At 46.4% G+C, this 25,118-nt stretch overlaps 3 protein-coding genes across 10 annotated transcripts; 1 reads left to right on the top strand and 2 right to left on the bottom strand.

Annotated features, from left to right (window-relative positions):
- Nucleotides 1-28: 28 nt before the first annotated feature.
- On the bottom strand, nt 29-17,570 carry b3glcta (beta 3-glucosyltransferase a). 4 transcript variants are annotated; one of them, XM_077610674.1, is made up of 18 exons: nt 16,556-17,570; nt 16,297-16,391; nt 15,991-16,230; nt 13,773-14,113; nt 10,965-11,008; nt 7,222-7,264; nt 6,195-6,304; nt 5,994-6,070; nt 4,568-4,679; nt 4,027-4,163; nt 3,887-3,950; nt 3,052-3,186; nt 2,918-2,987; nt 2,579-2,692; nt 1,496-1,595; nt 1,064-1,183; nt 779-923; nt 29-260 (listed from the first exon to the last, which is right to left on the bottom strand). In XM_077610674.1, the coding sequence occupies exons 4-18, from the start codon at nt 13,819-13,821 to the stop codon at nt 114-116; spliced, it is 1,467 nt and encodes a 488-aa protein (XP_077466800.1). In that variant the 5' UTR covers nt 13,822-14,113; nt 15,991-16,230; nt 16,297-16,391; nt 16,556-17,570; the 3' UTR covers nt 29-113. The 4 variants fall into 4 exon arrangements, with proteins under 4 accessions (XP_077466800.1, XP_077466798.1, XP_077466802.1 ...); XM_077610672.1 differs by having other exon boundaries at nt 15,991-16,238; nt 16,333-16,391; XM_077610676.1 differs by having other exon boundaries at nt 2,918-2,985; nt 3,122-3,186; nt 15,991-16,238; nt 16,333-16,391.
- LOC144083141 (high mobility group protein B1-like) lies at nt 16,071-20,458 on the top strand. 4 transcript variants are annotated; one of them, XM_077610681.1, is made up of 5 exons: nt 16,071-16,352; nt 18,198-18,350; nt 18,422-18,567; nt 19,618-19,792; nt 19,890-20,458. In XM_077610681.1, exons 2-5 carry the CDS (start codon nt 18,204-18,206, stop codon nt 20,040-20,042), a joined length of 621 nt encoding a protein of 206 aa, XP_077466807.1. In that variant the 5' UTR covers nt 16,071-16,352; nt 18,198-18,203; the 3' UTR covers nt 20,043-20,458. The 4 variants fall into 4 exon arrangements, with proteins under 4 accessions (XP_077466807.1, XP_077466805.1, XP_077466806.1 ...); XM_077610679.1 differs by having other exon boundaries at nt 16,074-16,352; nt 18,193-18,350; XM_077610680.1 differs by lacking the exon at nt 16,071-16,352 and adding an exon at nt 16,388-16,424 and having other exon boundaries at nt 18,193-18,350.
- A 135-nt stretch (nt 20,459-20,593) lies between these two features.
- il1rap (interleukin 1 receptor accessory protein) lies at nt 20,594-25,035 on the bottom strand. Of its 2 annotated transcripts, none has more exons than XM_077611516.1 (12): nt 24,863-25,035; nt 24,433-24,508; nt 24,084-24,246; nt 23,666-23,749; nt 22,686-22,887; nt 22,443-22,611; nt 22,298-22,369; nt 22,100-22,226; nt 21,612-21,760; nt 21,407-21,550; nt 21,166-21,309; nt 20,594-21,095 (listed from the first exon to the last, which is right to left on the bottom strand). In XM_077611516.1, the coding sequence occupies exons 1-12, from the start codon at nt 24,881-24,883 to the stop codon at nt 20,734-20,736; spliced, it is 1,713 nt and encodes a 570-aa protein (XP_077467642.1). In that variant the 5' UTR covers nt 24,884-25,035; the 3' UTR covers nt 20,594-20,733. The 2 variants fall into 2 exon arrangements, with proteins under 2 accessions (XP_077467642.1, XP_077467643.1); XM_077611517.1 differs by lacking the exon at nt 24,863-25,035 and adding an exon at nt 24,758-24,841.
- Nucleotides 25,036-25,118: the final 83 nt, after the last annotated feature.

The following is a 25,118-nucleotide window of genomic DNA, read 5'->3' as shown; positions in this document are numbered from 1 at the left end:
AAAAAAAATCAAAACAAGAAAACAAATGTTAAAAATTGGCCATTTATTTGAAAATAGATATTGGTATGGATTATAAATTAAGGGTGGTGACCTTCCTTTCCTTTCCTTTCCTTTCACAACTCGCTTTTGGGCAAGGCGGGGGGCCGCTCTTCTCGCAGCCATTTGTCGAAAAGGGCCACGGGGTCCACGTTCCAGTGCTTGTGGAAAGAAATGGGCAGCTGGTGGGCCAGGAGATCCGCCGCGTAATCCTCCGGCCGGGCCTGGGAAGCAAACACCGCGCCGCCTTATTTACAAAAAAGCTTCACCAATGCACGCCAAGTGGCCTTTTGCCGGATTTCATTGATTGACACTGAAATTTTGCAAGACGGTTTTGTACACTAAATTTTTTGCATGTGTTATTTTTTCACCACCATCAATCAGAGTTTACTTGGGGGTAGGATTAAAGGCTCATCACTGTAACCTTGATCACAGATTTAGATGAATTCAAAAATATTTTGGGATTGTTACTGTATGGTTCCTTTTTTTAAAACTTAAAAAGAAGCTTTCAATGCCTAAAAATGATAACTTTTTAAAATATTGTGAATGCAACACTTGAATGGAATGACATTTTTTACAGAGGACATTTTTTACAGCAGATTTTTTGGCCGCTGAACGTTTTAGCATTCACGATTTTTTGACAAAAAAATTAATTTCAAACGGCGGCGTCGCAGACGGAACGATCGGCGACGAGCGAGTCATTGAATTAAAACGCCGGTGAGCGAGTGAGTGAGTGAGTCACCTGATGGAAAAGCGGGCTGTGGGTGGCGGGGATGCGCAGCGCGTTGAGGCACATTCCCAGCACCATGTCGTCGGGGGCGTCGTCGCTGTAGCACTTGCATCCGCTGGCCAGGAGGCGCGTCACCGCCTCCCTGCTGAAGGCCATCCTGCGGGTGCGACCACATTAGCGCTCAAAACGGGACACTCGGCTCAAGAACCTTTTGCTGACGCGGCGTATTCGGCAGAAACGCAGCTCGTTGCGTTCGTTCAAGTTGTAGACATCAAAAGACTTTTGGACGGCGCTCACCCGCCGCCGCCGGTGATGTAGCTGTAGCCTCCCTGGCCCAGGCCGTAGCCGTAGCGCTCGCCCAGATACACGGCTTCGCTCGCCCTGTAGCAGCTTAGCAAGCGCCGTAGTCTGGGCAGGCTGCGCAAAAAAACAAAACAAAAAAAAAAAAAGCAATGTCAGTTCATTTGGTGGTGGGGGTGGGGGGTGCGGTGTACAAAACAATCTGGATTAGCCATACGGTTATTTTTGGAAGGGTGCGGATGCGCGTCGTGCGCTGCTATTTTCAATTGTCAATCTCCATTGGCATTGCTCACACACCGGTTGGTGGCAGTGGGGGGGACAATTGGCCAATTACTGAGCGGCGGGGATGGCGACATCCTGAGGCCGACTGCCGGTACTACTACGGCCAATTCCTATTTTGGGAATGGTTTCCGAACTTCAGGGCGGCACCTGATGAGCGTGTCGTCGTCGACGATGAGCAGCCACTGGGTGTCAGGGACGTCGCCGCTTAGGAATCGTTGGAGGATGGCGAAGGTTTTCCCGCAGTGACCTGACAATACACACATGGTGAACTCTCAGCATCTGCCATTATGGAAGCATATTCCAACACACGCCAATGAAATGACATGAAATAATAGAAATTGAAACAACAACAAAAAAAGAAAGAAATATATAGACCAAGTGTCATCCATTGAGGGTGCGCCTTATAATGCGGTGCGCCTTATAGTCGTGAAAATACGGTACATCTATACTCTTCATTTGAATTTGATCCTAAAACAGAAAGTCGCCACTCATCATTTACTTTACACGGGCCACACAAAATGATGCCACTTTGACACGTGATATAGACGCAAAGTAAATGTAACAAATAGCCTAAAATGACCAAGAAAGTAACGTCCATTAAACTCGTGGAGCGCCATCAGTGGCAAGAATAAATAAAATAAAATAAAAAAAAGCGAACTCAATACAAGTGGGGGGAAAAAAGCTGACGGTGAAGCGGCATTTGTAAATCCCTAAATCCTCCCATCGTGTTAATCTTCCCGCCGGGCTGACGTTTGCCTTTGAAGGCGGCGAATTATGCACGGAAAGGCAAACGTTCGAGTTGACAACTCTCGACACGCGCCGAGTCGAGCCGAGCCGGTAACGATACGCGCCCGGGCGGGCGGGCGCTTCGCTCGCATATCGAGAAACGGACGAGAAGAGACAGGCGAGCGAGCGAGAGGCCGCTCGGCGCCATTAGCATAACGCCGCAGGTTGTCGGCTAAGCGCTATTAGCATAACGCCGCAGGTTGTCGGGGGAAAAGCGACAGATGGGACCAAAGCAGCCTCGTCCGTCTTCCTTAAATGCAATCGTTCTTTGGAATTCCTCGGTCAATCTGAAAATAATGGGACGGATTCATTCGTCACTGCTTCAAACGGACGGGACGCCATCGCCAATTGCCATGGCAGGTTCCCGCATTTTCTTGCACCCAATTTCCCCTCATCGCAAATGGTCTCGGGCCCAATTCCACGGGGGTCGGAAAGCACGCTCACCTCTCTCCGTGTTGGGGACCCCCAAATCCACGGTGGGAACGGAAGGGTCGGCGTAGTCGCTGTAGTATTCCACGTGGGCGGCGTCCGGCTCCCAAGTCTTCTTGATGACGGGAACTGCGTCAAAAAGCACATTCAATCAAATGTTAATTGCCATCCTACAAGTACAGTGACATTTAGAGCTTTAGCGGAAGGTGCACACATCAATAAGTAGTCCTAAAACGATGGATGTACAATCAAAATTAAGTTTAAAAAAGTGACTAAAGTGGTTAGCAGCACGCGATGAAGGTAGCTAGCGATGCAATAGAGAAGGGAGAAGCAAAGGCTGCTATGGTCGCTCACCTCTTTCCACGTGAAATTTCCTGCAGGTTTTCACGGCTACAAAGAGGTCCTCCTTTTTCACCGGCTCCCCCTGTCGGCAAAAAAAGAAAAGCGCAGGGACGTGGAAATTCCGAGCCGCTGGCTGGGATACTCACGCAGGGGAACGGCGGGCGTCTCAGGGCGGTGGCGCAGGCCCCCAGCGCCCGCGGGGAGCCTTCGGGCTCCGTGCACAGCTGGGGGACGCCCGTCAGCCGGGGGCCCGCGCCTTTGTCCCAAATGTACAAGGCCACCTGCCACGAAAAAGAAATATATAACATCGTCACACGCAGCTGCCTTTAGCATGGCATAGCTTAGCATGGCATAGCTTAGCATGGCATAGCTTAGCATGGCATAGCTTAGCATGGCATAGCTTAGCATGGCATAGCTTAGCATGGCATAGCTTAGCATGGCATAGCTTAGCATGGCATAGCTTAGCATGGCATAGCTTAGCATGGCATAAATTAATAAATTAATAAATTCAAGTCACACTTGAACTGATAGGAAAAATAGTGTGACCAAAAAACAAAAACAAAACAAAAACTAGGCAAATGATGACTAGGCAAAGCGAAAAGCTTTCTTTGTTGTAGAAAAAAACCCTGAAATGACAATGATGGTAATGAAAGCTATTTTTCAGATCCGTGCAGATGACAAATATATCTAAAACAAAATGACTACAAATTTCAAATGACAATTTAACAAAGTGACACCTGTTTTATTCCTTAAATTAATATGAAATTTTAAAAAAAGTGGAAAGACCAATTGTACGAAAATTAAGTGCCTTAAACAAAACAGAATTGGTTCAAATGAATGGCGGATGGAGATTTGAGTAGCGCTTCAATATTTTCAAAAATGCCGCAGAGGGCCAATCACAATCACCCGTCAGTCACAATCGACCGGCGCTAGTCTGCACCGACCAAAGGTCTTTTCAAAAGAAAAACAAGCGCCACTGACCTCGTGTTTCAGGTCGATGGTAAAGTCGGACTCGGGCGGCCGCTGCTGGACTTTGTCGGCGAGCCTTGGAAAAAAAAAATCGGGATGTCGGTGAGCATCCTCTTTCTCTCTCTCCTCAGCGCCCACGGACGGACACTGACCGGACCAGCAGGGGGACGCTCAAGGCCCAGGCGGCCGAGAAGTCGGGGTAGGCGAAGACGGACGGCTTCTCCGCAAAGGCGTAGTGATGGATGATGGTGGACTCGTGGTCGCGGAGCGGCTTGCCCAGGAACCATTCCTGGGAGGATGTCACACCGTGGACGTCAATGGATGGCAAAAAAAAAAAAGACAATCCAATTGTGCCGTCGGATTGATTTGAGTCGAGCGGAACGCCTCCGTCTTTGACCGAAATAGCGAGGAAAAAAAGTAGGACGGCTGACACGGATTTTGTCAAGCCAAACTTGGAAATGGAGCCTTTGGAGAAGAAGTGCCTCGACAGCGACTCCCACATCAATACGCCGCTCACGTCGCCGGCAAAAATAAGAAGGTAGGAAAATCTTGCCGCCAGCCGGGAGACTTTTTTAATTAGCGCGAGGCGACGGCGGCGGCGCCGACTCGCCGAGCGCCTAATTGGGCGGATGCTTTGTACCCGACGACGCTCGCTTCTTTTTCGGGAAAGAAGCGGGTGGGCGGGCCACTTACTTTTTGGTGGTCAAAGTGGGCCAGCGCGCCCAGCAAGCGGCCCACCTCCACGTGGGTGTCTTCTTCCAGGAACAGCATCCAGGAGGAATTCTTCCCGAAGGTGCTGGACAAACTGACGACACGTTGATTAACGTTGCATTTCAAAACAAATGGTCCCGCTCGCTTAAAATGGCGGGACAAAAAAACTAAACTTTCAACATTTTCATTTGTTTTCACGTCAATGGCTGGAAAAAAAATTGCTTCTTTTGTTTTCGACACAAAATACGTACGTAGTAGTTCTGTAAAGACAGACGATTGGCAGGGACTGGAAATGTCATACGTACAAAGCTACGTGACCGGACAATTCGCCGAGAGACGTTTGGCCGAGAGACGTTTGGCCGAGAGACGTTTGGCCGAGAGACGTTTGGCCGAGAGACGTTTGGCCGACGGACAGTTCGCCGAACGGCTGTTTCGCCAAAACGGGATTCGCACGCTCGCCCCGCCCCCGGATCGTGTGTGTACATTTTTTTCAACCTCGGCCCGCGGGCCATATACGGCCCATTACAGATAACATTTATCTAGGAATAACAAGGGCATGTACTGCCGCCCGCTGGACATATTTCTAAATACAAGTATGTACTACAATGTGCTGCCAATTTTTTTATATTTTTTATTTTATCCTTGCGTTTAAAGTAGTAGCCATTTGGACACGCAATGTAATTTATCAAAGCTGGGGATAGATGTCTGTCACTGAGAAAAATCAACACTAGAAGACTTGTGTGAAATTCTAAGTGCCTTGGACAGACTAGAGCGGGGCTTAGAGAACAATACCTGAAAATGCCATGGAACACACTTACTTCTAGTTTAATTTTAAATAATTTCCCATTATTTTAGGAAATATATATTCAAAATGATTTGCTGAGAACCTTCATTCAAAGATTAATCTCAACGTTTTCTATGCTGGTGTAAATTTTCTGGAGTAGGATTTCTGTTCTGATTTACAATTTCATTACAGTAGTACTTACTGTTACTACTACTTCATTTTCTCTATTTCTTCTGTCACCTACTGTTCTGCGTGATCTCAAAATGGCTACTACTTTAAACGCAAGGATAAAATAAAAAATATAAAAAATTCCCAGCACATTGTAGTACGTACTTGTATTTAGAAATATGTCCAGCGGGGGGCAGTACATGCCCTTGTTATTCCTAAATGAATGTTATCTGTAACGGGACGTGTATGGCCCGCGAGCCGAGGTTTAAAAACATGTAGACACACGATCCAGGGGCGGGGCGAGCGTGCGAATCCCGTTTCGGCGAAACGTCCGTGGCCAAACGTCTTTCGGCGAATCGTCCGAGTACCACAAAGCTAATCAACCAAAATTTCAATGAATACTGAAGCCCATCCGAGCCATGAAAAGCATGAAAACGCAAAGGCGAATTGACTCACTAAGGCAGCAGAGGAAGGATGCTCCAATCGCCTTCGTTGTCCGACAAAGTGTGAAGCAGCAAAACCACCGGAGCTTTCTGACAAAACAAACAAGAAAGAAAGCGAGGGAGGGAGGCCCCGTTCAAAGTGAGCGCCTCCATCGAGCGTTCCGTCGGACAAACGAGTCTATTGAGATTCCTCCAAATTTGAAAGGACGCCCACCTGAGAGGCGGCGAGCGCTTGGCGGAGTAAATCTTCTCGCCGTTTGTGAGCCTGGCCGGCGTGGAAGGAGTTGCTCTGACTCTGGATCACAAAGACCACCTCCTCCACACCTGCACGCCAAGCAAAGAGACAGACAGACAGTCGGCGTCCCATCCATTCCAAGCGAGAGGCCGCTCCACAAATTCAAAATGTACAAATATTCAACTCACGAACCGGCGAAAGATTTGCTCGAGGGGATATTGTGCAATCCCCGGAATTGTGCGAGCAAAACGCTGACACCGGACCGCCGTTGGGCCGCCGTTTTGCCGCCCGGCTCACATTTTCAGGAGATCAATGGGGCGCATTGATCTCCAGCAGAGCAATTAGAAGAGCTCCTTCCTAGAAATGTCATCTCGGAACGGAGGAATGGCAAAATGGCGAGCCGGCGCATCGGGACTTTAAATTTTCGCTACGGCTGCCCGACAGAAAAGAAAACATTTTTAAATTCACGCAATGGTCCGTTGCCGTCAGAACTTTCTTGCTATTGTGACATGCTAAAGCGTTTATCGGTATTCGATTATTGATGAAGTGAGTACATTTTTTTGAGACACCCTGTATGTATGGGTGTAATTGTATATTATGTTTTTTTGTGTTGATAAAGAGATATCAGTAAAGCTGCATTGAGAAAGCAAAAAGGAATCACTAGTGATTATTTCTCCCTGTGTTTCAAGCGAAAATACAGGGTACAACACTATTCATACTAGCCCCAAAAATGAGGACGTCGCTTGGGCAATTCATCTTCGGGTTCTTCCTTATTTGAAGTCATTGGCTAAGATTGACAGCGGGAGGGTCGGCAGCCAACGGACGGAAAGAGGCTCCGCCCTCCTGCGCCAAATATTGTGGAAGCGCATGGCGTGATTAAAATGTAATGCGTTCCCATTTGCACACGCTTAACCAAGTGTTATCGCAACATCGGTGGTGGTGTCGAACAAAGCTTTTCCTTTGGGCTTTTTTCTTTTCTTTTCTTTTTCTGATGAAACTTACTTACCCAGTTGCCTGGCGGAAATCCCATGTGGCTTTTCTTTGTCGCTCTGAAACACACACAAAAAAGGCGCTTTAATTATTGAGCCGCAGAAGAGACAACAAAACAAAAACTCGACATTTTCCCCAAAACAAAAACATTGTTAATGAATATGGATGCCTGCGAAGAGGAATTGGGACCAGGAAGATTATTTACTGGTTAGCCACGTTGCCAACAGATCATCATGGTTTCTTTATGTGATTTAAAAAAAGTGAAATTATTTCTTCAAATGTCATCGTATTAATATTACATCAATATTTGTGGGCCGGGTTGTTTTGAGTCATCGCAAATGAGATTAAAGGTACGGGTCGAGTTGAACAGATTCATCTATTAAATATTGATTTTTGAAATACTTTTTCTTTTGAATGTATTCATATCAAAATGAGATGAATGTGAGATGCAGGACTACAAATACGGCTAAGGATTTTAAGATGTTTTTTTTCCTTTAGATTCATTTCAAAATGAAATGAAACTCAACTTTTTCTTTGGCTTCAAATGAGAAATGAAAAAGTCATCAAATGAATCTATCAAATTATGGATTCAATCTTTCTGACCTGATAACGAGATGAATCGAAAATGGTCACTTTTGGCGGACGCTGTCCCTCCAAGTGAGACGTTTTTTTTTTTGGTTGCTTTTCCAGCGAGCCGTCGCAGGAGCTATAAATACTCGGCGTCTTCCTTTTTCTTTTGGTCAGCTGACCGGCTTTGCCGGCAGACGAGACGCCATCGAGCGGCAAATCTGGGCGGACGACACGTCGGAATCATCGGACGGCGACGCCGGTCCATTCCATGAGGTACGAAATCCCCAATCTCGGATTTTTTATCGTTTGTCAGGTCGCGTTAGCTCCAGATACGCTGACGGCAAGATTTACTCAAGGTTGCATCTTTGCCGTCCGTCCGTGTGTCGGGGTGTCGTGGCCTGGGCAGGGGAGGGAAAATGAATGGCCACTGATTGGACTTTCAATTCTTGCACTTTATGTCAATAAAAGGAAAAACAAATGTCAAAACAGGTCTCACTGGAGAAGAGAATTTCTTGGGGATTGTTGGGTTTATTCTGGAATGTTACTATATGGTCATTAAGCATTTTAATAGGTAATGAAGCTATAAATTAGGTGGGAAAAAAACGGCTGGAAATGGAGAGATTGGACATTTTGGTCCATTTTTTCCCCGAAAAACTTTGACAGGCCTGAAATTTTGCGACGATTTTGAAGTGCAAATGGCGTGAGCTTTTGGTTTTTGTCAGAAATAATGACCACCAAAAAGCAGGAGGAGGATTCAAATAACCGAAATGTGATTTTGAAGAGGAAAGAAGCGGACTGGTGAGCCGAGCGGCCAGAAAAAAGCCACCGGAGCGGAGAAAATTGTTGACGGTGGTCAGAGTCTGGTTGCCCGGGGCAACCGCCAGGCTGGGGAAAAATGCCTAACCTTCAAAATGGGCTCACGCAGAAACAATTGTTAGGACGTTTTGCACAAAAAAATAATAAGAGGCTGGCCACGGAGGGAAAAAAAACAACAACTTTGCGTCCGTCTAATTTTTAGGCCACGTCACAAAGCCCAGTCGTCGGCTTTGACTTTGCTCTGTGGCTAGGCGTCCAATCCGTTTAGCGAATGGACGCTCGGCTCTGTCAGATGAGATGCAAATGGCATAATTTTCACCAAGTGAGCCGACAAAAGTATTGCGCTCCGGGAAAGTTGGGAGTGCTGCTTGTTGCTACGGTTACGGACTGCCTCGCTCCACCTACCAAATTACGGCCCTAATTTACCTTGACGGGATGCACGTAATTACACGGGGCGCCATAAAGCTGCTTTGGTGATCAAGTGTGACAAACGACATGAGTTGGAAGGAGGAAGGAGGAAGAGGAGGAGGAGGAGGAGGAGGCCACTCGCAAAAAAAGGACGTCGTTTCAACGGTAACTTTTTGATCATTAAAGTGAAAAATGGATTAAAAAATGACAATTATTGATTTAAAAAAGGGGGAAAATCAGGAAATTTAATATACATCTATACTCCTCATTTTAATTTGATCCTAAAACAGAAAGTCGGCACTCATGATCGACTTTCCCGGGCAGCACAAAATGATGCGGCGGGCCAAATTTGGCCCCCGGGCCGCCACTTTGACACATGTGGTCTAGATCCCTTTAAATGTAAATATTTTTTCATTTTTTTATAAATATTTTTTGCAGGAAAGAATAAGTTTTGAAAATACATTTAATAGTTGTTTTTATCCATTTTAGAAAATGGAATACATTTTCCAATTAAAAGTAAAAAACGAATTTTAAAAATAAAAAAAAATGAATAATTAAACATATTTTTCATCTGTATTTTCATATTTTAACTCAATAAAAATAATTTGTTTTTAAAAAAGCCACTTGGACGAGTCTTGCTGGCGAGCGGGCGTTAGGCGGTCTGTCTATTTGTGCTCGGCGACCAATCGAGTATGCAAGTCAACTGAAATAGCCTCCAGCACCCCCAACGATGTTGAAAATGAATGATGAAAACAAAAAAGAAATGCCTATTTAATTTTTCCATCCTATTTCATTAAAACAATTTATAAGATGAAGGCGCAAAAAAAAAGAAAAAGTGAAGATTGAAGTTCTCACGGGGAATGAAAGGCGAGCGAGCAGATGTTGGGCCCGCGTCCGCGTCCGCTTCTGATTGCGATTCCAATTCGGGTGATTAAAAGAAAACGCGCGTTGCCACATGGAGATTAAAAGCTAGACTCATTTGCCAAATTTGACGAGGCTAATAAGCTCAGCGTTCATGAAGACCACCAAGGCCCACTCGCGCTTTTTTGGACACTTTTTCCACGGTGTCCACGTGCCCCAACGTTGATTTTTGTCGAGGAAATCGTCACTAGCGTGTGTGAGTGTGTGTGTAGTTGTCTGAGCAAAATAGCAGGAGGTTTAATGAATGTCCAAGCCATCTATCCGGAAGTAAACGAGAATTAAGCTCCTGTGCGCCCAAGAAATAAATGCTTGAAATGCCATTCCGTGGTCACTAAGCAACAAGCCAAGGTCCCAAACTGGACTCATTGTTTGTTTTATTTTGTTCCCCACCTGGAAAAGGTCGCAATCAATGGCTACCGGCTCCAACTTTCAAGTGAGGAATGTGAGCAGGAAATGTGCATTTCAAGCAAGCTTCTCCAAACCAAAATTGCACGGAAAATGGCCCGCGCAAGAGAAGCTTCCATTCAGGCTACGTTGCAATACTGAGCTTTAACACCAGATGGAGCAAGTCGCGTAAAAAGCCGCTCTCGGTTAGCGGAGGGCTCAAAACGAGACAACACGTCGATGGCGTTCCAATCCGTTTCAAATGGATGGGGATTCGGTGAGCGATTAACTTCTTTAGCTTACTCGCGATTGGACGTCTAATGCCGTCAAGTTAGTTTTATGCGGTTAAAAAAAAGATGGAGGCAATTTGTTCCCCGTTTCGACCGTGACAACAAGCTTGGAAATGAGGTTTACCGTCAACACGCTAACGGCTAACCCTAGATGCAAAGCGTTCATTATTTAGCGAGGAAGGCTAAAAAATAAATAAAATACAAGCAGAGAAGCTCGAGGGAGGACCACAAAGCCAAAGCGCCCAAAAATGCCATCGTTTTTTGTTTAGACATTCAACAAACTTTTGTTTCCCGGCGGATTATTTCAGTTTTAACACAATTGTCCATGAATAAAACCCTAAACTAAAACCCAAAGATGCAAGACACTTACCTGGTAGGCTTCTTTAGAGCCGCCGGCAGCTAACACCATTTGACCTGCAGGGACAGAGAAAAATTGGACATTTTAGATCAGTGGAAACGATGTTTTTTTTGTTTTGTTTTTTTGTATGTTTTGATCGGTTTGGAAAATTCAGCCCCTTAAGCTCGTTAGTGTGGGAACTTGACATTTTGTGGGTGTGTCCATTAAGGAGACGGACCAAAAAGTCTCAAGAAGCATGCTGGAAAAGACAAGGGGAGGTCGGCCATTTTGAGACAGAGTGGACTTGTGCTCAGCCCCCAAAACTGGTTTGATTTGGTTAGTTTGTTTATCAATAAGAGACCCGGAAAAATGCCTCAAGTGGCCATCCCTGAAAATACAATGAAAGTCAGCCATTTTGGCTCAAAATAGCTACGGAAAAACCTGTTGCTAACATGACATTTGGTGGAAATGTATCCTAAGTCTGCAATAACCAAAGCCCAAAAAACACACCAAATCAGCCATTTTGATTTGAAGCAAGCTCAATTTGATTGGCCACGCATAGGCAATTTTTATTTTTTAAATAAGGCAGCCATTTTGCAGGAGTCCTTAAATAACGGTGCGGGTTTAAGACGCCAAATAGAATGTTTCAACGAGAGCGGCTTCTGAGGTGACTTTGCGCCATCTATCACGTCGCCACGACGCCACGCACCATTGCTTTCCAATCACGGCGTCATCGATCCCGGGACAAACTGGCCTCCCCCGAGAGCTTTTGCGGAAATCGACGCGTCCAGGGGAAAAAAAATAAAGAAGCCGACTGCCGCCACCGCCGGTTAATAAATCAGACTTTACGCCAAGGCCGGTCATCCGTAGCGCTGGCGACGACGGTGACCTCTATTAGCCGCCTACCTCGAGAAAGCAGAAAAGCGGCGCACTCGCCGGCAGAGAGAAAGAGAGAGCCACCCGGGAGGGAGGCAATGTTGATCAAGACATAAAAGCGCCGCTTCTCCGACAGACGTTTACTCGGAGGTCGTTGGCTTTCTAATAAAATAAAAAAAGGCTCCCAGAAGACCGAACGCATTTCCCCGCCGGGGGCCGATTTAGCATTCTCGCGGTCAGATGGGGTTGCTAACGCCCAGAAGGAATCTCATCTATTTTTCAGAGACCCCAGTTGACTTCAAAAAAAGACTTTTGCCGCACGCTTAAGCTGGAGGTGAAAGGCAGCAAATTGAACGGAAAGAAACATCTAATTGGATTAGGACTTCATGGGGGGAAAAAAAAACAAATACAAAAAAACCACATCCCTTCTACCGGGGAGTGAAAGGTCTTGCAGTAATTACTAAATGTTTATTCCACTTTCAATGGATTGGACGTCTACTCGTGATAAACGAAATTCAATTAACGGGAAAGAGCTTCCACTGCCCCTACCTAAATGGCCTCAGGGCGGCCATGTTGGTAGGGGCAACGTTCCCATTAAGGTCAATGCATTCACTTATTGGATGAATATAAAGCGCCTGCTATTTACTTGGTGACTGCCACGGCAGTGGCGTTCCAATCCATTTGATGTGGGAGGGCCGGCGGGAGCCAATAAGAAAACGTTGAGAAAACAAACTTTGCAGAACAAAGACAACAAATAAATCAGGATCATTCATTTATCACATTGGACTAATTAGAAGCAAATGTTGAAGCATTATTTGTTTTGTGCCGCGCAACCGATTTGCAAATTAAAAACGTTTTTGCTAATAAGCCTCTTCTACGGTTTTCATTTTGGATCAGTTTGTTCACATTGAGGAAAAGAAATACATATTTGGATGTGATATTTTTCCCCCCTGGGGTATCTGATGGGGACTCGGTATGGGCAGAGACAGAAAAATCGGGTAACTCGGGCTGGAGTGGCGTGCAAAAAAAATCCGCCACGGGCCGGGACATCCCTAATCGTCATATTATCTGCTCCAGTGGCGTTTGCGGCCATTGGTGAGCGCGGCGGCTCCAGTGGCGCTGTGCTCGGGCGCGCTCTTGCGTGGACGCAGCTGTGCTCCAGTGCAATGGCGACCCACTTTAGCGCCACGCTCCGCACTTAAATTGAGCTCGGGCTCACGCACTACCGTCAATTCCTCTCAAAAATTGAAGAAAATATGCACATTTCACTAAAAAGAATAATAAGATCATTTGGTTCTAGTTTTAAAAAATGTGTTAACGTTGTATTTGCGGGAACCCTACTCCATATTTGTATTTTATTGTAATAGTACTGCAAGGTATGACTTCATTTTCCTTTTCCTAAGAATTGAAATGTGTTTATGACAAGTCGGCGTCCAATCCATTTGAAGTGGGAGGCCATTCGTTGCCAGCACTCCCAACAGAAATGCTTGGATCCACCACCAACATTTCGGTAGATAAGAGTTCATTCGTTAAAACAAGTCTTGCTGCTGCTGTGAATTTCAATGGTTGAACGAACCGGATTGGACGCCCATTACTGTCAAATTGACAGTATCAATGGCTAATTAGTCGACTCGTCGCCGACTCGACGCAAACGATAACAAAAATAATCGAATCCGTCAGCCCTAGTATGGAGGAAAAGAAAAGTAAAGCGAAGAGAAACTATATACGTAGTCATTTGCATTTAAGCTAGTGAGTCCACTGTTTGGTTGCTTGACAACACCGGTTGCGGTGTCTTTTATCCTTTTCAAAGAACATTTGAGCCCTTTCAAAACTTTCGAAAGGTCTTTGGTGGAAGCGCCACGCCTTATTTGAACGTTTGGAAGATAAACAACAACAATGCGGACCCACACAAAAAAGTACCCAAGTGAGGGCGAAGTGCAGGCGGAGGGAAGGAGGGAGACTCACCGAGGGAAAGCAGCAGCAAGCCCGCGACGTGTCGCCGGTTCCCAGCCATGGTGGCCGCGCTCTCGGTCGGCCTCGGCGCTGGCTCCGCGGAGGCTGCTCGCCGTGTCGGGGGCTACCTTCGCCGTGCCGCCGGGTACATGTGAGGAAGAGGAGGAGGACGAGGAGGAGGAGGTGGGAGGAGGAGGAGGAGGAGGAGGAGGACGGGACGCGGACGCCAGCGCCGAAGGGTAGAAACGAAGGAGTGGAGCTTCTGCTTCGCTTTTCTCGTGGCAGTGGGCGGCATCGTCACCGGGAGGCCACGGCACACTAGCGCCCTCTGGCAGGCCGAAACTGGCAGCGCACTACAAATAAGAGAAAAGATAAAAGGCATGATGGATCGATTGCGGTGAAAGGTCCATGTTGTTCTTATGGGCTGTTTTTGTCTGTTTGTTTGGTTGTTGTTTTTGGAAACTTTTTCAACCTCATGCACGGATTAGGATGTTTTATTACATTCCTAGAGCCCAGTGGTCTCAAAAGTGCGGTGGAGGGGCCAATTGTGGCCCACGGGACAAAGTTTGGAGGCCCTATTTGACATTCATATTATTCATTCATTTTAAGTTCTGTCTGGAACTTAACCCATTTTATAATAGAATAGATTATATTATTCATTCTTCTAACTGCATATCATCATGAGGGTCGCGGGGGTGCTGTAGCCAAAATAATACAGAAAATTATTTTAAATGAAATGAGAGCAGTACTAGAATAAATCATTTAAATTGTGATAAGTACATTAAAAATGCAAATCAAGACGTGTGATAGAAACAAAGACAATTTAAAAATGAAAGCTGCAAACAAATAATTAAAACAAATTGCAATAAATTGACAGAATGGGTATTTGGCTCTGGAAATGGCATTTGTCATTTTTGTATTTTGGGACCTCGCACAATTTAACTCTCTGCCAATGACGGCAACATCTGCCTCTTTTATCAAATACCACAACACGCGCTTTGGCGTGAGTTGGCGGTAAATTGCTAAGCTAGTGCCAATTTTTGAATAGACGCCCCCTGTCGTCACCACTGTCCCCAAAAGGGTTGAATTGAAAAAATAATAATAATAAAACAGGGAAAATCCTCATTCCAACCATCACGGCCATTGGCACTGAAACTATCACTCAATGCCAGGATTTGGCGTCTATGGCAATCAAAGTCAGTGGATGAGTTAAAAGCACGTGTGTGCTTTATTGCCACCGAGGCAGCATTGTAGCCTTGATTTATTTTGCAGGCGGGTAACTCGTAGCAACCCTTCTGAGATGGATTCCTTTGCGCGGAGGCAGGCTTCAATTTTAAAGATGCTAATGAAGGCGGGCTGCCGTCTCAAGATGACGTGAATTATGAGCGGCGCTTCAAAGGAAAAACAAATATTTTGATAACAGCGGCAGCTGCAGCACTCGCTAGCGTGCCATTGTCTACAAATAACAGGAACCAGTCTATGCGCTGGAAGCCAAGATCAATTTAGGAGGCCAATTCATCTCGGGAGAATGCTCCAATCTCCCAAAAATGAACGGAATTTTTTCATTTCATGTTTTCATGAGCCTGAATTGACATTTAACATATATATACATGAAAAAGTAAATACAATATCTGATCATCTACCATATTAAATGCAATATCTTGGAATGGATGAAATAATGGTTTTAAAAATATAGAGAAGTCATTTAAAAAAACAAACGATCTCATCTTGAGTAGAAATATCTGCTACTCTACCTAAGCTACCCAAATAAAAAAATACTATTACTATTCTAAAGCAGCTGTGCGCCATCTTAATTACATTTTAAAAAATACAGCAATACAAATTTAGCTATTCATGAATTTTCCTTTAATTAAAAAGAAAAATGAAATAAGAAAGTACATCTTGAGTAGAGATAGTACCCGCTCCTCTACCTAAGCCATTAAAAAACAAATACTAATTACTACCCTCACAGAGCTGTATGCAGTCTTAAATGTAGATTTATTTATTAATTACCTATTTATTATTGTCTAAAATGTATTTTACTGTGTCTGTATTCTCACCCTCTTGCTACTGTGACAGTGAAATTTCCCGAATACGGGATGAATAAAGTTATCTAAGCTAATCTAAAAAAAAATGCACATATTGGATTTTTGCTCTTGGTGTATTTTTATTGATTGAATTTTAAAACATGGACCTCCTCTTGGGTCCAAATGTCTGCTCCTCTACTCACCTGTGCATTGAAGTCAGGGCACGTACTGCTGATGCTGCTGATGTTGATGCGGATGCTGATGTGGATGCTGATGTGGTGGTGGCGGCTTCTCGTCCAAGTGTGCCATTTTGCTGCTATTCAAGTTTAGCGCCAGCACGTCCCGTCGGAGTCAACCAACCAACCAAGCGTCCCGCCGGTGCAAGTGGCCGCTTGCCCAATTAGACACTCGCGGGGGGCTCGGCGGCAGCCAATGTCCGCCGGCTGCAGGGCTTCCCGACAATCAGGATAAACACGCGAGCATCATCATCATCATCATTGCGCACTCACATCGTGCTTTTTGTCCCATTGTCTGAGACGACTCACGCGTACGCGCTCCAATTCCGGTAGGTCCATCTTTCTCTTGTCTCCAACTTGTTGGATGTCTTCGCCGAGAGTGGAGCGCCGTTGGTTTGTCGGTGCGAGCGTGCGTCCACGCGATGAGATGAGATGCGATGCGATGCGATGCGTGAGGGGGGAAAAAGGATGAACTTACTTGAATGACAGCGACGGGGAGCGATGCTAGCGTAGTAGTCGGTGCGAATCTTACCGGGAGCTTCGGCGTGTCTTTGTTTCCCCCGATTTAGTGACGAGAGTCGAGGCCATTTCATCCACGCAGCGTGGGGTGACGAATGACTCCTCCCAATGTCGACACGCGCCGTGGGTCAGCGTCGGTCCGCAATCGTGACAAGGGAGGGCTAACCTCCGAGCTCGAGCCCGCTACGTTAGCCCTGTCGGGACAAGCTCGGACGGCTAAAAGCCGGAGAATGTAAAACGTGGCACGTTTAAGAAGCGTGCCCTGTCGTCGTCGCTATATATCTGGTTTTACGCGTTTCTTAAGTGCGGAACCGGTGGGTGTGCTACAAGTGAGGAGGGCCTGCGGCCTACCGTTAGCTTGAACCAACGCTTAGCCATTTTAATGGTTAGCTAGGCACGCTAACGAGCCCGCAGGACGCCTTGTCAAGAAAGCCACGGGATTTCTAGGCAGCCCACGCCCCGCTCTAATATCATTGGTTGCAACGCACGCACCACTGTAATACGGTTGGCTGCCGCATACCAGGGAAAGCCCGCCCTTCCGCTGAGCCAATCGTTGCAGCAGAGTGTGTCCCGCCTAGAACCTCAGTAGGATTCAACGCTATGGAGGACACAAAGCGAACGCTAATGCTAAAGGGCGGAGCTAATGCTAATATACCGTGCTGTCAAAGCCGGCCGGCCAGCCCCTTTGCCATTCCGTTCCCACCGCTCACTATATATATTTTACCGTCCAACATCTATAAAAGTAGACTCTCCCGTTTAATTTGTATATTATGCGGCTTGCCAGAAAAAAACTCCCCCAATTTCCCCGAGGACCACTTAGCCATTGCCCTGCTCGGCCATTTTAAATGAGTGTGGTTAGCACGGCTAACAAGCCCCGTATTAATGTATTCGTTGACAACTTTACCCTGACAGTAATAACGGCGTGTTTCCTCGACAGCGACCGGTTGCTTTCAATTATAGTTTAAATAATGCAGCTTCGACTGTTTGAATGTACAAAAGCTCATTAGTCATTCACCCAGACACGTCTTTTCCTTTCTCCGCCCTCCGGCTTCATTAAAACAATAGACAAAGACAGCCCCCGGTCAGACATGGAGCTCATTTGCATATTTCCGGTGTCTAGTCCCACCAAATTCAGTATGTAGTATTCGCAAAATCTTGGTATTTTTTTCTTTTTTACTGTCTCGCTATACATCTCTGTTTTAAAACAGTTTTTCATATTTTTTTTATTCGTTCACAAAATGACAGTGTTCTTCAAAACGAGACGTGAATCTTAAATAAGACCACTATAAAGCATTATTTTGATAGTCATTTTGCAATGAGTCCACTCATGGGCTTGACATTTTAACATTGGAACAAAAATGATCCGCTGAGAAAAATTGAACTAGAAATGGTATGGAACTCTAATACTACTCATTTTCGATGAATTATTTCAATAATCATCAAAAAGAGAATATTTTTATGGCGCCCCCAGGGAGGGCTCAATAAGTCCCCCGCTTTATTCTTTTCTTGGTGAGGTCACTGAAATAGCGACACTCCACGAAGTGAAAAAAATCTTAAAATGTATACGCATCAATCCCCATAGCCCGTTTTTCCGATCTGTTCCGCTCTCATCCCGTTATTTCCCCCCTCTTTTCCTTCTTGTGCGCTCAGCATAGAAGAAAATGGGGAAGGATCCGAAAAAGCCCCGAGGCAAAATGTCCTCCTACGCTTACTTTGTGCAAACGTGCCGAGAGGAGCACAAGAAGAAGCATCCCGACGCCAGTGTCAACTTTGCCGAGTTTTCCAAGAAATGCTCCGAGCGATGGAAGGTAAGGACGACTTAGTCCCGACTGGTTGATCGGGGATTGAGAGCCGTGTTGTCCGGATATTGCGTCCGCAGACCATGTCCCCCAAGGAGAAGGGCAAATTCGAAGACAGGGCCAAGCAGGATAAGGTGCGCTACGAGGCGGAGATGAAGAACTACATCCCGCCCAAGGGCCAGAAGATGAAGCGCTTCAAGGACCCCAACGCTCCCAAGAGACCACCGTGAGAACACCTTTCTAATAACTTTGTCTTTTAGCGTCAAAAACGATGACGGACGTCCAATCGCGTAGCACTTGTAAACTCAGACGCACTAACCACGCAGCCGCCGGGGCGCCCGGTTCACATCTCTATATTGACATATGTAGTTATAGTATATATGTGTGTGTGTATATATATATATATATATATATAAATATATATATGTGTATATATATAAATATATATATATATATATATATATATATATATATATATATATATATATATATATATATATACATATACATATATATATATATATGTATATATATATACATATACATATATATATGTATATATATACATATACATATATATATATGTATGTGTATGTGTATGTGTGTGTGTATGTATGTGTATGTGTATATGTATGTGTATGTGTATATATATATATATGTAGCTATTATAGGTTTTTAATATTTTCTAAATGAATGGGCTACAAGTTAGACCAAGGGTGTCAAACTCATTTTTTTGTCGCGGGCCACATGATAGTTTCGATGACATCCGGAGGGCCGTTATGTCTTCCAACTAGGCAGCCAAAATGAATCGATTAATAAATTGACAGCTTTCTCCATCGTGCTAATCGATTGATCATTTTTGGACATTCAAATGAGTACAAATTTTCGCAATTATTGATTTAAAATGAGGAAATACAGGAAATAAACTACAATCTTCATTTGAATTTCATCATAAAACAGAAAGTTGGCACTCATCATTTACTTGATTTGGCCCACGTGCCGCCACTTTGACACCTGTGCCATAGACTGTATGAGGTAATGGCGCTGCGCCGTCACTTGGCGGTCATCATAGTCGACAGGCATTGTGGGAAATGTAGTTTTTGGTCAAAGCACTCTTTTAAAGCTCTCACGGGCCACGTAAAATGATATGGCGGGCATTGAGATTGACACATGTGAGTAAGACGTACAAGAACGTCATCAAAAAGAGTTTTGTAGCACTTTTTTGAAGGTAGGAATCAGGCGGAAAAATGTTTTTCCCATTTTTTGGCACCCGCAGGTCGGCGTTCTTCCTGTTCTGCGCCGATTTCCGACCCAAGGTGAAGGGCGAGCACCCGGGCCTGTCCATCGGCGACACGGCCAAGAAGCTGGGCGAGATGTGGAATGGCTTGTCCTCGGAGGACAAGCAGCCCTACGAGAAGAAGGGCTCCAAGCTCAAGGAGAAGTACGACAAGGTAACTGGCAAAAAAGGATGGCATCCTCCTTCCATCGCTCGCGCGTGGGCGTCCGCGGGTGTGAAGACTTTTGACACGCTGTCTCCTCACGCGGCAGGACATCGTGGCCTACCGCACCAAGGGCAAAGTGGACTCCGGCTCGGCCACGGTGGCGGCGGCGGCGGCGGTGGTGGTGGCCGACGACGACGACGAAGATGAAGACGAGGAGGACGAGGATGAGGACGAAGACGAAGAAGAGGACGACGAGTAGGAAGGAAGGAAGGCAAAGAGTCCAGTCCGTGCCATATAACCAAGCGCAATGTAGGCAAGCCGCCGTGTCGACATCCGGACGGAACGTGTATTATATTTCATGTTTTTAAGATGTACTGTACAGTGTTCAAACAAACAAACAAACAAAAACACAAACAAAACAACACATATCTTCCCTCTCGGGGACTTTTCTCGTGATCGTTTAGTTCTAATTATTTATTTCCTTTTTGAGTGTTCGGAAAAATGCCTTTTCCCACTTTTTTTGGATCGTGTGGTGTGGCTTTTATTTTGAAAAGTCTTCTTTTCCACGTGCCATCCTTGGTGTCGTTTGTATGACTTTCTTGGAATATCATATCAACAAAGTGCAGCTGTCGACATTCACGAATGTCCTGATGTGAAATAAATGTTTTTTCTGTTCTTGTTGTATTTTTCTTTTTTAAGAAGTCATTTTTTTGCTCCGGCCAATGAATTCTTCTCATGAATTTTGGGGGTGTCCTTTTCGTTCTTGAAAACATTAAGGCATTTTTTAAAAAAATGACTTAAAACCGGACATTTTGCCCAAAATATCTTTTATTAAATTTTTTAAATACATAGTAAAAAATACAATGAAATATTGTCCATTAATTGCCCGTCACAATCCGGTACCCAATCTGGGACGTCCTCTCCTCCCAAAATCAAAGGCACACATTTGTTCAAACGAGCAACTGGCCCCTCCCCTTGAGCCCCGCCTCCCGCGGGCAACCCGGCGTCCTCCCGACGGGCAGCGCCAGCCTCATCTCCTTCCAGAAGCGCGACGTGAGGTCTCGCGAGCGCTCCCCCCGCCAGCGTAGCACGTCCAGCGCCGCGCCGGCCCTCCTCAGCTCGCGCGCCCACTCTTGCCGCCGCGCCCGCTCACGATGGACCAGGACGAGGCGCAGGTGCCCGCTGGCCAAGCCGTCCACGCCCGCCTTGAGCTCCAGCAGGGCCCGGGTGCCCCGGCGACCGTAGCCGGGGCCCGGCACCACCAGTAGGCGGCGACTGCGAGCCACGAAGCGCAGCGTCTCGTCCGTCACGGCTGGCAGAGAAACGCGTTAAAACCCTGAACTTCATCTTTTTCGCTAGCAAGCCGTCGGCAAAGAACTCACTCCCGCCCGGCAGGCTGTCTCGGTCAAAGATGCAGACGGTGTAGCCCAGCTGGTTCTCCAGGACCGGACGGAGAGTCTCCAGGACAAACTTCTCCTCCTCGCTGTTCCTGGCGTACGAGACGTACACGTCGAATTCCTTGTCACCTACAAACGGGGACATACGCGGGACGGTGAGTAGCGACTAGAGGCCCACGCGCCAGGCACGCTATTCGCGCGCCGACGTCTTTGAGGCGGCGCTCACCGGCGTGGCGCTCGTCGCTAGCGAAGCGCGACCTGTAGAGCAGCAGCAGCTCCAGCCGGAAGAGGCGCAGGATGACCAGCAGGAGCAGCGAAAGCGCCAAGGAGGCGCTCAGGCCGCACGCCAGGGCTAACGTGGGTGCCCGCTCTGAAACGGAGCGCTTCAGCTACGGAAAAGTCTAGCTAGCCTAGCTCGGCTCGACGCTCACCTTCCAACGCCAGGCCCACCCTCCGCGTCTGGAATCCTCGGCCGTTCCTCACCGAGCAATTGAAGGCCTTGCGAAGGTCCTCGGCCGCAAAGTCTCGGATCAGCAGGATGCTCTCCTCCACACGGTCCCCGTGCTTGGAGCTCACCTGACTGGACGCACAATACAACCCATTTTATTGGGGGAAATCTTGAGTTGGCCTACGACTGCTATCCATCTAAGACGCTCTGTTAGCATGGTTCTTTTGGAATTGGAATTGGGACACATTCTTTTACCTTTTTTGGTCATCTGGGGGACGCTTACGGTTCACTTCCTGTTTAACGTAACCCATTTGCTTGTCAATCCGGACCACTTTAGAGATATTTTCACTTGAAATGGATGTGCATCTGGTTCAAAAGCTGACCAATTTGGGGAACTTGCCACCTAACTTCCCGGTAAACCCGGGCCACTTCCCGTTCGAGCACACCGACTAAAGACGAGGAGCGGCTCACCTATTTCTGACGGAGAATCGGGAGCGGTCCGACCGCTCCGGCGTCTCCCCGTCCACGCTCCACCAGATGTCCCAGTCCGATTCCAAATAGGGGAAGATCCCTCTGCACGTCAGATTCACGTCGGAGCCTGACGCCGACGCAAAGCGCAAGCGCTCCGTTTAGCGGCATTTCGGCAGCGCGGTCGCAGGCGGGGCTTACTTGGCGGGACGGAGACGACCTGGTCGGCCGCCGGGAGGAGGATCACGGGATGTTTGGGCATGGGAGGTGGCGCTAAACCGCAAAGACGACACGTCTCGGTGACGTGGTCCATCCTTTTTGTGCGAGTCGCGTGTGTGGCACTCACAGACGGCGTTGACGTTGACGGCGCCGACGAAGTAAAGCTCTCTCCCTCGCTTTCGGAAGCGCACCCGACACAGGTAGAGGCCCTGGTAGTGTTCGGCCATGAAGTGAATCCGCAGGCGGGCGCCGTCCTGCTCGCGATCGCTCGTCCATCGGTCGGCCGGCCGGCACTCCTGCCAAAAAAGGACGACGGGCGTCACGCCACGAACGTGGCGCTCTGGCAAACCTGGCCCTCGCGGCTCCTCACGTGGTACCAGGCCACGTCGGGGGCCTCGTCGGAAATCCCGGCCACGTCCCGGTGGGACGGGCAGTCCAGGACGGCGTCGCCCTGCAGGGGGACCGTGGCCGTGACGGGCTCCGGCGTCACCGGCGAGTCGCATTCCAAAGATGGCGGCGCGGTCCGGACCACCAGCACGTGCACGGCCATCTTGGGGCAGGGTGATCCGTGGCTATCAGAGCAGAGCATGTTGGGAGATTTACTGTATTGGCCCAAATAAAAGACTATTTTTTTTGCATTGAAATAAAACTGAAAAAGTGCCGGTGGTCTTAAATTCAGCATCTAGACATTGTACCCATTTCATAGTAGATTGGTATATTTACATTTCAAAAATCAGATGCCATTCATTTACAAATGGGATTGGACTTTAGTTTCCATATTTAAAGGATCAGATATAAAGATGTGATAGACACTTTTTGCATGATTTGAATGAGGCAAAATAATAATAATTTTCTGCAATATGTTGTTTCAAATGGGGTAGGTTACTGTCATTATTTTTTCCACAAACACTGAATTTGGTGTTCAAAATGTCATGTTTTGGTGGGTTGCTTGGTTAGTCGTGTTTCCGTGTGTCCTGTCCATGAGAGTTGGTGAGCGTCACTTGCCTCGTCTCTTTTTGGTTGCCCTTCCCCCGCTAGTGACCCAAGTGTTGGCAATTGCTTCGTCAATCAACCACCGACGTCTGCGTATATAAAACCCGTGTTTTTGTCTGTCCGTGTTCCAGTATTTTCCTGCCTTGGTTAGGTGGCCTCTTTGTTTGGTGTGCATCTTTATCCTTGCCCGTTAACTTTGTTTCTCCGTTAATTTGACCCCGTTTTATGTTGAGGATATTTAAGGAATATTTATTTAAGGTTATTTTGTCATTATTTTTTTCCATTAAAACTTTAAGTTATGCACCAGCACTTCCCTCTGGTTGAAAAGAATGATTTCTATGCGTTTGTGGTTCTGACCGTAGGCGGCAGACGTAGCCAGCCGTATCCTGGTCCTCCACCGGCTGAAACAACAACCCGTGGCGTTCCTTCCTCAAGCGTTGGCTGCAACACAAGCACCACACAACAAAATCACAAGCTCATTAAATGATATGATTTTTGTTCAATTGTAAAAAAAATAATCACTCTCCCCATAAAGGGGGAACATTGTTTAAGATCTATAAAAAAACTGAATATTCAGGGCTTTTAATCCAGTTCTTTTAATCCATTTATATAAAAAAATACCTAAATATTATATCTAAAATGGTCCGGCCCACATGAAATGGAGTTGACGTTAACGCGGCCCGTGAACCAACCCGACTCTGACACCCCTGGGTTAGAACGTCAACCTGATCAAGAATGTCGTCGTACGTGACAGACGACGTCCACTCCGATTTACCTGTACGCCATGGGCAGCTCCTCCCCTCGCAGGAGGCGGGACCACGCCGGGTCACGTGACGACGAATCGTTGTTGAGGAGGGGACACGGCACCCACGCCGTCTCCCCCTTCAGGACAAGCACAACCCCCGACGGAGACTCGCCCAGGTGGTGGCACTGCGCCCCTAAATGAGCAAATTAGATCAAAGAAAGTGTTGAAGATAAAATATGATCAATGGAAAAGAAGACAATACGTAATATGATCAATTTAAGCATCATAATAAAAATAAATCCTTTTTTAAAAAGCTGTTGATTGCAGTCAAGTTAAGTAGATGGACCTTCACTACTGTCAAAGTCTGTAAGATACTTACCTGTTGAATCAGTGGAGGTGAGGCTATCCGCCATCACCAGGGCAACTAGCAAAGACACATGGAGCCTAAAGACAACCTGTAAACAGATACAGGCGTTGTAAAAAAACAACATTTAAACGAATAAACCTCTTCAATATTCATATATCATAGTCATTAAATTGTTATGATTTAAATAAATAGCTTAAAAATATTAAAAATCACGGCTAATTGACCGAGAGGAAGCTACAATCCATTTGAAATGGGAAAGGTTGCCCAACGAAATAGAATGGACGTCTAAAACGGTCCATTGGGTCGATTTATACATAATACTGCTGAAAATACATACATTGTATATTGGTAGACGGCAAATACAGACGTAGAAAACGCAACAGGGTGGAGAAGGAACTGAGGAAAAACGGCAAAATAAGACAAAAGCTGAGAGTTAGCTTACATGAAGACGAGTTGGTAGCATGTGTTAGCTCGCGCCGAACTTTTTGGACGAGACCAAGAGTATGGGGTGCGGCGAAAAACAATGGTTAATAGTTAGCGTGTGTTTGTAGGAAGTGGCGTAGGAAGTTCCTATGTGCTTGCAAGTTGGGATTTCCCACTGACGTCACTTCACAATGTTGCCCCCTGGTGGCAATAAAGAGTACCGTTGAACACATATTTATGTCCCGTGTTCCTCGGCAGAGGAACACCCTATTTAT

Source organism: Stigmatopora argus, chromosome 10 (genome assembly GCF_051989625.1).
Source record: "Stigmatopora argus isolate UIUO_Sarg chromosome 10, RoL_Sarg_1.0, whole genome shotgun sequence".
Taxonomy (NCBI): Eukaryota; Metazoa; Chordata; class Actinopteri; order Syngnathiformes; family Syngnathidae; genus Stigmatopora; species Stigmatopora argus.
This window is presented reverse-complemented; position numbering and strand designations above follow the sequence as displayed.

Coding starts and splice junctions, on each gene's coding strand:
- b3glcta (XM_077610673.1), bottom strand. CDS start 13,821: ATGGCTGGGAACCGGCGACACGTCGCGGGCTTGCTGCTGCTTTCCCTC. Junction 6,305..7,221: donor GATTTCCGCCAGGCAACTGG/GTAAGTAAGTTT, acceptor CTTGGCGTGCAG/GTGTGGAGGAGGTGGTCTTT. Junction 3,187..3,886: donor CCATCGACCTGAAACACGAG/GTCAGTGGCGCT, acceptor TTTTCGTGGCAG/GTGGCCTTGTACATTTGGGA.
- LOC144083141 (XM_077610681.1), top strand. CDS start 18,204: ATGGGGAAGGATCCGAAAAAGCCCCGAGGCAAAATGTCCTCCTACGCT. Junction 18,568..19,617: donor AACGCTCCCAAGAGACCACC/GTGAGAACACCT, acceptor TGGCACCCGCAG/GTCGGCGTTCTTCCTGTTCT. Junction 19,793..19,889: donor TCAAGGAGAAGTACGACAAG/GTAACTGGCAAA, acceptor CTCACGCGGCAG/GACATCGTGGCCTACCGCAC.
- il1rap (XM_077611516.1), bottom strand. CDS start 24,883: ATGCTACCAACTCGTCTTCAT. Junction 22,370..22,442: donor CGTCAACGTCAACGCCGTCT/GTGAGTGCCACA, acceptor TTTGCGGTTTAG/CGCCACCTCCCATGCCCAAA. Junction 21,310..21,406: donor TAGCGACGAGCGCCACGCCG/GTGAGCGCCGCC, acceptor CCCCGTTTGTAG/GTGACAAGGAATTCGACGTG.